At 25.5% G+C, this 17,496-nt stretch overlaps 1 protein-coding gene across 3 annotated transcripts in view; it reads right to left on the bottom strand.

Moving 5' to 3' along the window:
- The window catches only part of LOC141533917 (uncharacterized), a 46,107-nt gene that overhangs the window by 10,526 nt on the left and 18,085 nt on the right, over positions 1-17,496 (bottom strand). For all 3 annotated transcript variants that reach the window (XM_074253016.1, XM_074253015.1, XM_074253018.1), the window contains 2 exons: positions 8,762-8,904; positions 117-292 (listed from right to left, as the gene is read on the bottom strand). In XM_074253016.1, coding sequence (XP_074109117.1) covers positions 117-292; positions 8,762-8,903 — 318 coding nt within the window. In that variant the 5' untranslated portion in view covers position 8,904. The remainder of the gene's footprint in view (positions 1-116; positions 293-8,761; positions 8,905-17,496) is intronic.

The following is a 17,496-nucleotide window of genomic DNA, read 5'->3' as shown; positions in this document are numbered from 1 at the left end:
GGGTCTAGTAAACTAGAGTTTACGGGGTCTTGGCATCTGGATAATTGTTTTAAGGTCTATACATCAGCTATTTATTGTTCTGGTTGCTTACTTAGTTAGTTTATTTATGAACTTACTTTTTCGGATTCAGTGTCTGAATACAAACGACCCGGTCTATACTCTGGTGGTAAATACGCCCTGGCTGTTTCCGGAGACGCCATCTGCAAAATAACTCTACCCCGAGGTGTGAGTTCAAGTGTGTGAGGAGTCACCACCGGCCCCGCCCGCGAACCGCTTCCAACAACTCCGCTGTCTTCAACAGATAACAATACATAACAATTATTATCTCCAAATATATTCAGAGGCATTCAGAGTACCTAAAAGCAAAGCCCAGCGATATTTATCATCCTTTGTTGATATTTGACTTTTAGTTTATAAATATTATTACGAGGAAAAGTTTTTACTTTTAAAAAGATTCACGCAAAGTAGTCAAATTTTTGGAAAATTGTAAATTCAATCTACGTAGCATAATAATTCTAAAAATTTTTAAATGTCAGCTAACTTAATTTTTCATTTTTTTTCAAAAAAATAATATAAAAATGTATTGTTGTAATTTTTTGAAAAATTTTTTCTTGGTAGTAATTTATTTATTGTAAAAATTACTTAATTATTTATTTTTCTTTTAAAAATTAATTGCACAATTTATTTTTTTCTTAAAAAATAAATCAGGCGTGTAATTTTGAATTTTTCAAACTTAAAAATAAAATTGACAAAATTTCTTGCTTAAGGAGATTCACGCGAAGAAGTCAAATTTTTAAAATTTGTAAATTCAATCTACTTAGCCAAATAATTTATAAAAAAAATTAAAAAACAGTAAATTTTCTGCACAGAAAGAAAAATTTCTTGACTGGAGAACAAAATTCTTGGCTCAAAAAAATTTTTGGGTGCCTGAAGGAAGACCAAAGTTGTGTTGGCCGAAGTAAAAATTTTTCTTGAAATTCTATTCTTAGAGGAAGTAATTTTTTCTTAATTCAAATTATCATAAATACTTGATACAATAAATTTGTATATTTGATCAAGATTTTTAGATACTTTAGGGAAGCAGCGCCACCTACTTCAGCTAAAAAAAAAATTTTCTCACCTTGAGAAAATTTTTCTCTTGAATATTTGATACCCATTTTATATTATTTTAGCGTGCAATTTTACATATTGAATGAAAAAAAATGATGAAATATTATTTCATCTTCCCATTTGATACGTTAATCAATAAAACTATTAATATTTAATTTTTTGGAGCAAGAGAGAAATTTTCTTGACTTAAATAAATTTTCTTGGATCAAGATACATATTTCTTAAAGCAAGAAAATTAATTTTGTTTGAATAAGTGAAATTTCTTTAAAAAAAAAATTTTTTTTCGCTCAAGAAAATAATTAGGAAGAAAAATATTTTCTTGGCTCAAGTGAACCTTTTTTCCGTGTACCGGTAATTTAGAGTGCTATATTTTTTATAAGACAATTAAATAATATTAATTATTAAAATGAGTAAATTTTTCAAAAATTCCCTCAAAAATGTTATTAATTAATTTTAAGATGCACAACAAAAGTATTTCTACGTATTATTTTTTTATAGACATTCTTTACACTAGGAGGGTACTTGGATCTCCTTAAACTAAGAAGAAAGTAAGTATCATGGATGGAAATGGAACGGTTGAAAAAAGGCTAGATGTATAATGATTTTTTTAACCTTTCAGTACTAAGTTTAGTTGGTGTATGAGAAGACATGCTCTGCCTTTTAGAATTATTAAAAAAATATTTAAAAAAACAATCTAACTGAATCAAGTTCACGGAAGACGTGCTGCGCTTTATTGTTTGGTTGCTTTAAAAAACACTCTGAAAAGTATTTTTAACACAGAAATCATGTATGATGATATGATTGATGTTGAAAATTCACTCTGAATGTGACGACTCATTGACATACATTCAGAACTTAACATATTGATGCCAACGTAGTCGCGTAGTATTGTAGGGGAGGAGTTCATTGTTGGATTAGATTCACGTTCTCTGCGCTTGGCAGCGTACTTATTATGTATTGAACATCGTGTTTTTATATAGACATTTATGACAACTCAATTATTTAATTGAGTTAAATACTTACACTAGCATGCTTATATAAGTAATAATTACACGTGGCTGTTTTATACACGAAGAAAATTTCTAAAATTTTATTATTATCGCTGTTTTATAGTATAGTTACTGGACTTGGATATTTGTAATGGTACACGGAAAAAAGTCAACTGTAATAAATAACAGTCGATTTATAATAAGTAATGATCAACTGCTAAAAATTACCACTTCAAACAGTAAAATCACATGATTTTACTATTCACATTGTAAAATTGTAATATTTACAATTTACTTTTTACATGGAAGAAAATACTATTTCAAACAGTAATATTCGCCATGTAAATGTCTAAAATGTTTAAGTATAATAATTAACAATTCAGACTTTAATATTTATCATTTTGTACCTAAAAAATGATGTTATGATATGTAAAAAGTATAGAATAAAGTTAGTAAATTTCTAATACAAGTAACGTCAATATTTACAAAGTAACGCTAAAAATCAAACTGTAATTATTGACTTGCTTAGACTGGTAAAATGTATATTTTAAAAGTATAATTTTTACTGTTTGAAATATTAAATTCTCCCAGAGAATGAGACGCCCTTCTCTTTCATCTGAGTTCCTCTTCTCTTCATAATATAGACTATATATTGAAATGGCAATTTTTTACTGTTTGAAACTATAAAAACTAACCAGAATCCGAGTGAATATTACAATTTACTTTTTTTCGTGTAATAGTCAGTATAACGATAGTGATAGTTACCATCTCGGGTTCTCCATTTTTATAATTTAGATGAAAAATATGAAAATATATCATGTAAGCAAACTATTCGTAACGTGATTGGTCAAATATATCAAAGCATGAAAATATATGCAAATCCTAAATTCATGCGCGCGTTTGCGCGCGCAAATTTGAATTTTAGTTTAAAAAAAAAAAAGAAAAAATTTCACATGTAGAAAATTTTTAAAATTACACATCTAATTTTTTAAAAATAATTTTTGTCATAATTTAGTTATTAAAAAATCCACTTATGTTATAATTTAACATTTTTTGTTATTTTTATAATAGTTTAAAAACAGTTATACAATTAAAGATATATTTTTTCAATTATAACATTTAAGGTTGACCTTTTCACATCGAGTACGGTCGAATGGAGCTATTTATTTACTCACTGTTCTGCGTTGTGGTACATTAAACCATAATGACGTTTATAAAACCATATTTATTGATATTTAAATATTAAAATCCAGATAGTTTATGAGTATATCCGAATAAATCCTTAAATATCTTAGTATTTTATGTATTTACTGTAAACGAATGCTTGAGTTGTGCTGGTATATAAATAAATTTAAAAGTTGTTTATCGATTATAAATGTCAGCGAAAGCTCTATCTTTTATTCATATTCCAACATTCGATAAATAAAACCGTGGATTTTAGGAAATCACAATTTGAGGATATCAATGATTTATTAATGTCAATATTGATGATTGATGATAAGTATTAAAACAGAATTCATATTAATCGTTTGATAAATTTTACAGACTATACAATTATTTTTTATTTAATCGGAAAAAGTGTTAGCAGTGATTAATGATTTAAGGTAGTTGTCATGATACAATATTGTCAAAAAATTAGAGATTATACATATTTCTGACGCTATGCCTTAATCACGATAGATATAAGCTCATCCTGATGTTACGCTTATCGAGACCTTTCATTTGAGTACCCACATGCATTTTTCATATATTATATATATATATATGATATATCTGATCTTTGTGAAATATATAACATATATAAAAAAACCATGTGGGTATTCAAATGAAAGGTCTCAATAAGAGTAACATCAGGATGAGCTTATATCGTTAAAAATATCACCAGGAGACAAAATACAACGGCATTTCTTAATTATTGACATTTTTAAAGATATAAGCTCATCCTGATGTTACGTTAATGGAGACCTTTCATTTGAGTACTCAAATGCATTTTTCATATATTTTATATATATATATATATATATATATATATATATATATATATATATATATATGATATATCTGATATTTGTGAAATATATAAAACATATGAAAAATTCATGTGGGTACTCAAATGAAAGGTCTCGATGAGTATAATAACGAAATGAGCTTATATTTTTAAAAAGATCATTAGGTGACGAGATACAGTGTAATTTCTTAATTATAGATATTTTTAAAGATATAAAAAGAATTAATCTCGAGTTATAGGTGGTCAAATTTTTATACAGAAAAAAAAACTTCTTGAATTTTTGGCTCAAGAAAATTTTCGGGTGCCGAAAGGAAGAACGAAATAAATGAATAAATCTTTTCTGTCTCTATAATATTTGAAAGGAATGTTATTTTCTTCTATACAAAAGCATAGAAGAAATTGAAAAAGAAAATGAGACCGAAAACCGAGTAGATGATTAGCATGCAATCCCTGAGTTAGATAAAACTTATAACACACAGCAAACAATGTAAGGACTAAAAAGTAATGCCTCTGCTTTGCCCAGTGGTATCAAATTGGAGCTATCGTACCGTATAGCATTGTGTTGTATTATATGTGTCCCGGAGGCACTGAGCAAACTTCATATGTCGGAATTACCACCTTTTCTCACTCCCGGTCTAGTTATTTTATTTCTCTGCTTCATCTCCGGTGGAGATTTCCTTCCAGCGGCTATTTATGATTCCAAATAAACTTTTCTCTATTTTTAGCAAAAGTTTTACTGAAATATTGAAATTCTACCGATACTTTTAAATAGTGTTTAAAAATAGACAAATTTTAATATTCATAAGTTTTTGTTTTTTTGCGTTATTAAAATAAGTTGTACCATGGAGAAATTTACTGAATATTATAAAAGGTTACCCAGCAATTTAATTCAATCGAGTTGAAAGTGAATTGAGTGTAAAATAATATTAATTTCAATTTATGTTATAAATAACTTTTAAAATAATCAAAAATTACTTAAGATAGTTCCTTTTTTTTTGTAAAGTGTGGTCAAGTATTTTTATCTGCAATCTAATTAAATTACATTCATTGTGTAATTATTATTGAAGTTTATGGCATTTAATTTAGATTTCTAAAGAAATTTACCTAATAATAGTTTTTTTTACACGCTTTTTATTAGCTTCACTTGTATGTTTGTATGTTTGTAACCGACTTCCTTGGGCGCGATTTTGACGCACTTTAAACTGCCAGATTTCGTTCAAACTTTGTAGATTTACCGAGGACCGATGACAATACACTAATTTGATAAAATTATTCCATTTTTCAATTTGCAAAATAAGATTTTTGTTAATTTATATAATTTTTATCTATAGTCAATAAGACAGAAATTTTAATTTTCCAACCATTATTTTTAGACGATTTATCTAATATTAACAAAGTGCATGCTGGTAAGTTAGTTGCCAAATAATAGTTTAAAATTTAAAAAAACAAGCTATTATAAATAAACCAAACTAAAAGTAGAAAATAAATAATAGTTTAAAAAATTAAAAAACACACTTTTATAAAAAACCGAACTAAAAAATAGAAAATAAGTTTTAATAAATTTAAATTAAGAATAGTGTTAAAAATTCAATAAATGTAATTAATAATGGTGTAAATAAAAAAAAATGTATTTTATTTTAAAAAAAGCGTGGGGTGCTTTTTAAGATATTCTAAAAATGATAATCACTCTACTCATATCTGTCGATAGAATATTTATATCTATTGACCCATGCACCCCACGCTTTTTTTTAAATAAAATACATTTTTTTTTAATTTACACTATTATTAATTACATTTATTGAAATTTTTAATACTATTCTTAATTTAAATTTATTAAAACTTATTTTCTATTTTTTTAGTTCGGTTTTCTATAAAAAGCGTGTTTTTTAGTTTTTTTAAACTATTATTTATTAACCATTACCGTAAACTAAATTCATCTCAGTTTCTTCGATCTTAATTTAACAAGGAGATCAATTTCTCCTAACGTAAATCTTCCCTAAAACATTGACTTGTTGTCAATCAAAGTTTTCATAAAAAATGAAACCTAAGATCAAAAAAAAAAATAAATAAATAAAATGCAGATAATTAAATTGAAGACTAAAATCATAATTCTAAAAGTCTTGAATTTGCATTGGCATGTCTCATAAATATTAATATAAAGAATTTCAAGAATTAATTCGCAATTAACTAGTATCACTTTAATAACTAATGAGCTATCAATCATTGTAGCTATTAATCCAGAATGATTGAAATTTATTGGGGAATTTCATTACGATAGGTAATGACCTAATGGCATAAATTACTCATCGGTTTCGTTAGTGTCTATTATAACTCGATAAAAATAGATTAGTAAATTTAACTTTATTAAATTTCAAGTGATAATTAAATATATGAATTTAATTATCACTAGAACGGCATAGTGATATATTTAGATGCTTAACTAATAATTAGAGATGTAGAAATTTTTAATAACATAATAAACTGGGCTAATTTTCAATCGTTAACATTCGTTTTCATTCTTTGAATAATTTTAAAACCAATAAGCCAAATAATCACCGGCACACAAAAAAAAAGTTGTCTGTACTTTGGATCGGACCCACCTGCAGTTTTTTTCAATTTTTGGACTTTTTTTTGAGGTTTTTTGCATTTTACTCAAAACTGGAGGGTGACCGGACCAAACTGACTTCAAATTCGGATTTAGCGGGTCGACATACATGTCCGTAAGCGAGTTTGATTATAATCAATTAAAAAAATTTGAATTAAAAATTGTTTACTGAAAATAAAAAAAGTTAATACGGAAAGAAAATTTCAGTAACGTTAAAATATAAATAAAAATAAGCAAAGCATATTTTATTAAAGGTATTTTTCAAAAATTTCAATTAAAAAATTTATAAAACATCTAGATATCGAAATACGATTAAGTTTATGATTATCAGCATAAAATAATGGGGAAAAAAATCAATAAATAAATAATTACTTGATTAAAGAGAAATATTATTAAACAATGTAAATTATTATCTTGACTCGAGAATTTCTTGCCTTAAAATATTTCTTAGTTTCTAAAATTTTCTACATTTTTTATTTTAAGTAAAAATTATATTTAGTAAAAAAAAAAAAACGGTGAAATACTGATTCAAAGTTACAAAAAAATTTTTTGTGCGAAATAAAAGTTACTTTGATTAAAAATATAGTAAAATTGTTAGTTGAATTCGTAAAATTATTAAACAAAGATTTCTTCTTTATATTCTCGAGTTTCATTTCCATTATAATTGATTTCTTGATATAATTCGAACTGAATATCTCAATAGAAGCGTGTAATTTTCAAGAATATACTATTTCTTGAAACCTACTGTTTTTCAGTTTTTTTTTTTTTTTATTAATTATTAGGCCACGTAGATAGAATTTACAAATTTTCAGGAAGTTTCCAAACTTTGACTACTTTGCATGGATTTTCTTAAAATTCATTTTTTTTTTCTTCCCAACAAAAAAAATGTTATATATGTAAATTATTCATATTTGTTCATATTTTTATATTGTATATATTTCTGTCATATAAGCTGTACAATTCTTCTTCTGTTTTTTTTTTTATGAAAATTCAATTTCATAAATTATTATTCAAAGTTATGATTATTGATAGAAAAAATTTCATCCCTTAGTTATAAATGCATCAATAAATACTTAAAAAATGAAAGCGGGGAAAATATATAAAAAAATTCTATGCATTTTATATTATTTTCCTCAACATATTTAGCTATTAATCATTAATCATGAGTCTTTGTTACAAGTCCTCTTAAAATTAATGAGTGATTCTCTTAAATTGCTCTGACGAGTGAGAAAAAATTGTTCGAATTAGTGACCACAGCTTATAATGATAAGAAGAAGGGTATCACTAATGAGAAGAGGGAAAAAAAATAAATAAAAATAACTGGCGAAGTTAAGGAGGTTCGAGAGAATTTAATGTGAAAAATAATTTCCAACTTTGAGCTTTGTAATTAAGAATATGGATTAATAAATACGTCATTTATCTAATCCTAAAATTTAAAAAAGATTCACCGTTTAGTTACTTAGATATTAAATTTCAAAAATCACATTTTTTATCTCATTATACACGGGCTCTTATGGCGGACAAACTTTAGTCGAGACTTTAATTATTTTTTTCAATATTAACCTCCCAACTTTAACGAATAAAAAACTATACACAAGAAACTTGGATTATTGTAAAATATAAAAAAAATTTAATAATAATACATTACCGATATAATTTTTGAAATATTTAAAGTTTAATTTTATGTTTTTGACTCGTTTATCGTCAGTTATTTATTCGAATAAAGATTTGGCAACGTCGCGTCAAAAAGCTGAGAAAAAAGAAGAGGATAGAAATATAGTTACAGAGAGAGAGAAATATTTAACTCACACACTCATCCACGTCTCTCTAATGGGTAATAATCAAACCCGCTGTTGCCAAATCTGTTTATTTAATCCGGCAAGTAATAAATACCAAAGTCATTTTATTACTTTATTTTATTAAATAAGTAAAAATCATCAATTATTAAATTCTTCAAATTATTTTAAATTAAGATAAAGAATTTTGACGAATATTGGGAAGACTGAAAAAAAAAAAAAAAATTTTTTTTAACTCCTTAAATATACTCACTGGAGAGAAATAGGTCTTGGAGGGCCTGGGCAGCTTGGCAAAGAAGAGCCCATGTCTCGGCAGCAGCCAATCCTGTTCCCCTGAGTGCTAGAATATCTCCTGCTAAAACTGGAAGTGCGGTACTTCCTGAATCTACTGACATTCTGTAATAAAAAAAAATCACAATGCTATTAATTTAAAAAAAAAAAAAAAAAAATTATTTTTTTTTTTTTTTTAATTTAATAAATTCTTAGTAAAAATATTTTCAATTAAATAAATCCGCGGAGCTTGATTGAGTTTTATGAACGATATTAATTAAACTAGTAATTAAACACTTAAACAAGATTTAATATTTAAAAACGACGTTAAACTAATATTTATTCTGTCACTCAGCGCAACTTTAATTAAAATAACAAACGATAGTACATTGATGAATAATAAACGATTGCCGTTGGTAATCCGTGAAATTAATTAATGAATCGACGTGTAAAATTTTTTAATTACCATTTTCCGTCGTTGGGTAAAAAAAATAATAATAAAAAAAAAAAACAAAAAAACTCTCTCGTAAAATCTATTCATAATTCAGGAACTTAAAGTTACTTATCGAGTGCAGATTAAAGTTTAAAATTTAAATCTGTGGGATAAGTCACTTTCCGTTGAAACTGAATTGGTACTTTACTCGACTGATTGATACTCGATGCACCGAATAGTTGAGAACCAAGATGAGAATACTCTTCTGCATGTGTAATAGTTAACAGTATTAGAAGTGGTAGTAGTGGTAGTAAGAATCATGATGATGATAATAATAATAATAATGATATAGCATGGGACTAGTAGTTGAGAGTAGAGGTATTTGCTAAGTGACGAGTACTACACTATTACTAGTGTTGATCGAGTCCAATAGGACGTTTGACATTTAGCGGCATAGCAATCACTTCCTCTCGAGCTTAATCAACTTAACAAAATGCCATCAACCAAATTGACTGTCCAATTCTCGACTTTCTGGATTCATATTTCCACTCTATTGACGTTTACGTTTTATACTGGGTAAAGCAGTTTCAGATCGAAAAGCTACGGAGATTTATCTGAGTTTGGTTATCACTTTAAAATAGCTAGGGGAATATTGATCTGAGGTCTATTGATCAGTTATGTCTCTTTGCGGAATTTTTAGGTTTTAATTTATGGGCTAAGCTATGGAAGTTTGTAAAAATATCAGTCAAATATTTTTTAGTTGGCTAATTATTGTCAGTAATCAAATTTAGGGCGTTGTGATAAAAAAAATTTGATTATAAATGTCGTTAATATTTTTGATATGAAAATGATAATAAAAATGAGGAAACTTGAAACTTCCCGCTAATTTTATATTTAAGCGCTTAAAATTGCACTTATTACGTTTTTAAACTCTTCGAGCTCAAAATTCTGATAGGAGTTTAATAAAACATTATTTTTTTTATTTTTAAACCTCAATAACTTTTGAATGAATGATTTTCACACAGTTGGTAGCATTCAACGCTGTTTTTTATGCCTTCTAAGAAATCTTTGAGTTCAAATTGATCAAACTGAGAATTTTTTAGTAATTCCAAAAAAAAAAAAAACACTTTTTTCGGTTTTCTTGACTAAAAACATTCTTATCTGAAGAACAAAATTCTTGGCTCAAAAAAATTTTTGGGTGCCTGAAAGAAGACCGAAGTTATGTTGGTCGAAGTAAAAATTTTTGTTGAAATTCTATTCTTGGTCGAAGTAATTTTTTCTTAATTCAAATTATTGAGAAAATTTTTCTCTTGAATATTTGATACCCATTTTATATTATTTTATAAATTAGCTGAATGTAGAGCATTTTTACCCACCGCTCTGCGAGATGTTTTATATTTAAACTAAGCATGATAAAAAAATTTTAAAGCTCTTTAAATTGTCAAAAGAGATTATAAAAGGGAAAAATTACGATTTAGAAAAGAAATAAAAATTATGTACCTCATTTTTGTCTTATTTCACTCATGCGTACTCATATTTAATTCGGATGTCTATTCATCACTTTTTAACATATATATAAATTAGTTTTTTTCTCATGAGAATGTTTTATAAATTCATAAAATTCGTAATTTATATTAATGCAATTATTATAAAATTTCTAACTTTAACATCTAATAAAAAAAATTTCCAATAATTATAATTTTTTTAAATATTTTCACATAAAATTTTTATTTTAAATGAAATTAGTGTATTTTATTGGTAATAAAATCAATTACGTTCATGTATAAATTTTTATCAAATCAATATTGCGTTAGAGTTGGAATGTGGTTACTCTATTATGTATGTAATCTGGCAGATTGGACTTGGCAATAATTCCTGTGGTTATCTACGTACATATAGAATAGCGTATTGTACAAATGTAGCGTAGAGTTATCCCAATAGCTCAGAAGCTTTGCATGGCCCAAGTGATAAACATCAATGTCAAAGACGACATTGTACCAGAAAACTTCCGCTTGATTTTCTCCTATTACTTATCTTCAATTTCTTATCCGACTGAATAGACTTTCAACGGGATAAAAATTTTCTTTTCAACGCTACTGAGTTGAGTCTGTCAAGAAGGAAAAATTTCCGCTGAGTAGTTTACTTTTTTTATTCTATTTATAAAAATATATTAATACAGTATTGATGTATTTACAAATACTTGTGTATACTATCCAAAGATTAAATTATGAATTTTATTTAATCTCATCCGTATACTTTGCTACGGAAAATCTTTCATTTTTTAATCTTTATTAAAAGCAAGTACACGAATTGTAACCAATAAAGTTATTTTCATTTTAAAATGTTGGGAATAAATTATTGGAAGAAGATTAACTACCTTGGAATAAGTCTTGACTGGTTAGTAATTTAAAGTGAGAAATGCCGCTTCCCCTTGAAAATTGAGCGTAACGAGTGCTTTTAAAGTATCCTAAACGAAAACAATCTACTGTCATCGATTACTTTTTCTTCACAATAGCTGTTGTTTTAGTGAACAATCCTTTGTATAGTATTTCTTTTTTTTAATTAAATTTATCTGATTTATTCAAGTATGAAATCGTTATTGTATATTGCAAGACGTCACCCGTCATCATTTAATGTTATGAGTTGTCTTTTAACAATATGATATGAGAGCATTCTTGATATTGAGAAGTTTACAAGTGGAAATACCGAAGAACGAGTTATTTTTTTATCTTCAAGATGTGAATACGCCGGAAAAAAATATAGATTCAGAAATTTTCTATAAAATCCTTGGAGATTCCAAATTATATTAAATTATCTTTGTAAGAATTATTTTAAAGAAACTTGAAGGTTATCTTGACTTAAAAAAAAATAATCTGGGATTATACTCAGTATAATCTGGGATTATATTCAATATAATCTGGGATTATACTCAGTATAATCTGGATTACAATGAGTATAATCTGGATTATACACAGTATAATCTGGATTATACACAGTATAATCTGGATTACAATAAGTATAATCCAGATGTCACGTATTATAATCTGGATTTTTTAGCCATACTATCTGAAATTTTTTTTCACAACAGATATCACTGAGTATAATCTGGGATGATATCCAGTGTTGTCTTGTTTTGTCCGTGTACTCAGTATTTTTCTTCGTTCGAAACTTTATCAATTGAATACTAATAAATAAAATTTATATTTAATAATGTATGCCTAAAATAATCCAGTATAATTTTGTTGCTTATTTTATTTAAGAAATAAATTTTTATATTAATATTTTTCAAACAAAAATGAAAATTTATGAATTATAATTTTTTCTGATTTGTATTTTTTTCTAAATTAAATTAAATATTCATTCTAATGAAAAATAACTTTCAACAATATCGCTATTATTTAAGTAAATAATTACAAACCAAAATTAATTTTAAACAAGTCAAAAATAAATTATTATTAAAAATTAATCGACTGTAAACTATATTAATAGCGACTAATTATTTTCGAGTTATTGAAAACAAATAACTATGAAACAATTACCCAAATAATTAAATACAAACAATCAACAGTGAATGGTCGGTAAACATAAACTGTGAATTTGTATCTCCGTATTTTATAAATAAACTGAAAATTATTGTTTAATAATTACAGGGAGTGCCTTCCATGTTACCAATCTGTCACAATTTACTCAGTAATTTAAAATAATTTTTTTTTAATCTTTTAAACTTTTTTTCTGATTGATAATAACTTTGTAATAATTGAATAATTTTTATTAAAAATTTAGGGTAATAATCTTCAATGTACCCTTAATAAAATAAAAAAAATCCGGTCTCTAAATTCCTCTATTTTCCTTGTCAAAAAAATTCCCGAAAATCACCTCTTTTTTTCGATCGTCACAGTGGTGTTCGTTAAATTCTATTAAATCTACTAAAAAACTTTGAATAGAATTATTTTAATAAAATTTTAATGAACTAGATGAATAATTTAAATAACCAAAAAATTTTTAAGGTGTATATATAGTACAATTGACGAACTGAACAATATAAATACGAGTTGTATTCATAATAATGAGAGTTGGATGAATAGAGAATAAAAATAATGAATACACACCTTATACATCATCGAGAGGTTCATCATCACGCGGGGGTACTCTCGCATTGATAATCTCGTGAGAAATGGACATTGAGCCCCGGCTTCCAGGTAAGTAGTAAACTAAGCATGATACACCCACAAGAAATAGAAAGAATAGAAATACAAGATCGAACATCAATAGCGAGTTTAATGTCATTAACTGCATTGTGGATATTAAATTTACACTTTTAACTTGTATTGTTCTAGTTTACATTTTTTAGATTTTAAATATTGTCTTTTTATTTCATTGTTATGTCTATGATATTTTATTTATTTACTTTTTTTTTTTTTTTTTTTAGGTGTTATCACGCATATTTGCATTCACTCAATTGTAACAATTTCTCGTATCACCTTCATCCAATTGTTTTTTGATTGAAAGGTTATAGGCATATACTGGTGGATGACTCGGTGGTGATTGATACCTACTACAAAGTGCGATAGTTAAATGCAACAGGAAAGCGTAATTTGATTTTGATTCAATGCGCGTTCAACCTCGGAAAATATATTGTTCTATTCCCTTTTACCGGCGTTACATATTCGGATATTAGAGGGCCGCAAAAAAATTTGTTGATTTAGAATTTTTGATAAAAATGTTTTTTTAGTCAATTATAAATTTTGATTTTTTCAAAATTAACAAGATTTAAAATTTTTTAAGGGTCGCTTAAAAATTTTTAGTTTGTAAAAAATTTAATTTTTTTTTCGGTGAAAGTTTTTTATAAATTTTTTAATTTTTAATATTTAAATTTTTGGGAATTTTTAATTTTTTTTTTTGTTGTAAATTTTTTAGAGTAAAAACTTGATCATTCTTGGAAATTCTAAGCCGATATTTTAATTTATAGAGACTGTTAAAATTATTTTAAATTTCAAAGTAAGGAATTTTAAATTTTTTTGAGTGAACAAAATTTGGTAATTATTTACAAGTGGGGTCAACAATTTCAATTTTCATTTTTTGGAATGAAATTTTTTTTTGAAAATTTTTACATATTTTTTTTTTTTCAAAAATACACAAAAAAATGAAAATTAAAAAAAAAAAATTGAAAATTACAATTTTTTTTTAATTTATAAATTTTTTAGAAAATTGTAAAATTCATTTTTTTTAAGTACTTTTCAAAAAAAAAAATATATCAAATACATCAAAAAAAGATAAAATAAAAATTTTATTCAAAAACATGAGAGCCAAAATTTGTTCCAATTTTTGAAGGCAAAAAAATTATCTTTCACAATATTTAAAAAAAAAATTAAAAATCTTTAATTTTTCACATAATGGCCAAAAACAGGAGGGACCCTACTTGTAAATAATTACCCAAAAATTTTCTATAAATTTTGAAATTTTGATAAAAATTCTTAGTATTTAAACTCTTGGAATTTTTTTTAAATTAATGAAAATTTTTTTTAGAGATTAAATTTTTTCTTGTAAATTTTTTAGAGTAAAAATTTGATAATTTTTGGAAATTTTAATTTGTAGAGACTGTCAAAATTTTTTTTAATTTCAAAATAAGGAATTTAAAATTTTTTCGAGTGAGCAAAATTTAAATCAAATTTCTAAAAAACTGTAAATATTATAAAAATCAAAAATATTCAAAAGTAAACGATTTGATATGAAATTTTAGATAAATATTTGTCCGTAAAAATGTTTTCACTTTAATATTTTCAGGTCTCTTCATTTTTAACTCGGTAATTGTAAGAAAAATAATCGAACATTTTCCAATGTCATTAAAAAAAATTTGAAGTAAACTATTTGAAAAATTTTTGAACCAATTAGAATTAAATCAAATCACTTAAGTTTTTTAAAATAATTTTTTTTTTAATCAAATTAATTATTTCTCTCAGCAGAGAATAAAAAAAAAATAATCTCCTTGCGCCGCCCTGCTCTATATAAATATAAGTATGTTGTTCTGAACATTTTTATAATAAATCATCTTAAGTATGACGTTTCTTTAATCATAGCCTCATATAAAATTTATATAGATCTCATTTATATAATTTTTCCGGAAACTACAATTGCTTGCATTGTCTTTGAAAAATTACCGAGATATTTTCAATTAAACGCGATAAAAAAAAACTATTTAATCTTATCTAAACTAAAATAAAATAATCTGTGAAATATTCGAGAAAAAAGTTTTACAGAAACATTACATAGTTTAATTTAGTATGAAAAAAAGATCCGGCGTATTACATACGCGTGTAAAACAAACATTTCGAACGTTATAATAGTTTTAAATTTATCTGTAAAAAGTTTTGTACTAAAAAGGTTATACAAATAAAAGATAAATTAATCTATATATATATATATATATATATATATATATATATATATATATATATATATATATATATATATATATGAACAATGATACAAATATAGAGAAAAAGTTTTAATAAAAAAGGATTGAGTAACAGATTGTTCGAGTCCAATAGTTCAACCGTAATAATTCGAATTTGAAATTAAATTGTTTCACGTGACTCAAAACAACGCCGTCTAGTTGCATTTATAAAAAAATGTGAAGAAAAAATTACTAAACAGAAAAAGAAATTATTTTTAAATTTATTAATTATTTAATTTTTTTTTATTTAAGTAGAAAAATTCTTAAAAATTCTTAGAATTTTTTTTTGTTAAAATAAATTTAAATTGATTAAAGAATTTTTTTCTTAATTCAGAATAATTTTTTTTTTTTTTGTGTATTTTTATAACTTCACAACTTTATTAAAAATTTATTTTCAATAAAAAAAATTATATTTTTTTGGGTAAAATAAATTTAACGTGATTTAAGAATTTTTTTTGATTGAAAAAAATTATTTTCTTGATTCAAGAATTTTTCTCTTAATTCATAATAATTTATTTTTGTGTATTTTTATAACTCCACCATTTTATAAAAAATAAAAAATTTATTTTCAATAAAAAAATTATCACATTAAAAGCACTTATTCAACAATATATCAAACAATAAATTTATCGGCACTTGTTACGATAAAAAGTATCAAAATGTATTATTTGATAAAATAAAAATAATTGTCTATAAAATGGAAACGTTAAAAAAATTAAAAAAAGAGGGTTGAGACAGATGTTTATCAGCGGATAAAAAAGCAGAGATATCTGTGCGGTAACACCGTTCGAGAAATACTAAAAGGTGCATGTTCGGTCGTTTCTGTTTAAGCCACATCCCCCGTACACCCTTTAACACCCTACACCCTCGCTGACGTTTCTCGAGAGATTCTCGAGTTCCCTCACCCACGTTTATACGTCAAACGCGCATCCACCAACGCAACAGTTGCTGCGCGCCCATCGTGTGCGTCCATTACCGATCTCTACCCTCGTGTACTATTTTTCTTAACTCGTTTACTATCGTCTAACCATTCTAACTCAGTTTCGGTACACAGTTCTATTTAGTAACACCTTCATTTTTCATTTTGTATTGCACTTACGTGCTGTGATTTCTTTGACAAAATTTTAAATCGATGGAAAAGTTTTAACGATTTGTTACTAATGTTACTCGAGAAAAACTGTAATCTGTCGGTTGTTTTTATATTTTTTTTGTTTCGAGGAATGTCGCCGGGGGAAATGCTTTATTTGCACGGATTTTTTTTGCAAATATTGAATGAGAGGCTTTTTACAAAGCACTATAGACGAATAAAACGCTCAATAATGAAAATTTTATAGATGTGTTATAAAAAAAAAATTTTTAGTTGGTAGCAATTATCATTTTTTCAAAAATTAATTTTAATTATAAATTTTATAATTTAAAAAATTTTTGGTTCTGCCAATTATTAATAATTTTTAAGTAACACAACTACACGGAAAGAACAAAATGACACTGGATATCATCCCAGATTATACTCAGTGATATCTATGGTGAAAAAAAAAATTTTCAGATAGTAGCTGATATAATTCAGATTATACTGGGTGATATCTGGATTATACTCATTGTTATCTGGATTATACTCATTATAATCTGGATTATACTCATTATAATCTGGATTATACTTTTTTTTAAATAATAAAATTTTGTTAATTTTTGATATTTTTTGTCGACCATGAGTCATTGTACGGACAGCATCTTCTAGTTTAACGAGAGATTTTTTTTTACGTTATTCAAGAAATCTGATAAAATTTTTTATTTCCGTAAAATCTTTGCTAGGATGAATTTCAAAAAAGTT

The sequence above is a fragment of the Cotesia typhae genome, unplaced genomic scaffold (genome assembly GCF_013202065.1).
Source record: "Cotesia typhae breed Kobodo isofemale line unplaced genomic scaffold, CoteBio_Ctyphae scaffold_121, whole genome shotgun sequence".
In the NCBI taxonomy this organism is placed as follows: Eukaryota; Metazoa; Arthropoda; class Insecta; order Hymenoptera; family Braconidae; genus Cotesia; species Cotesia typhae.
This window is presented reverse-complemented; position numbering and strand designations above follow the sequence as displayed.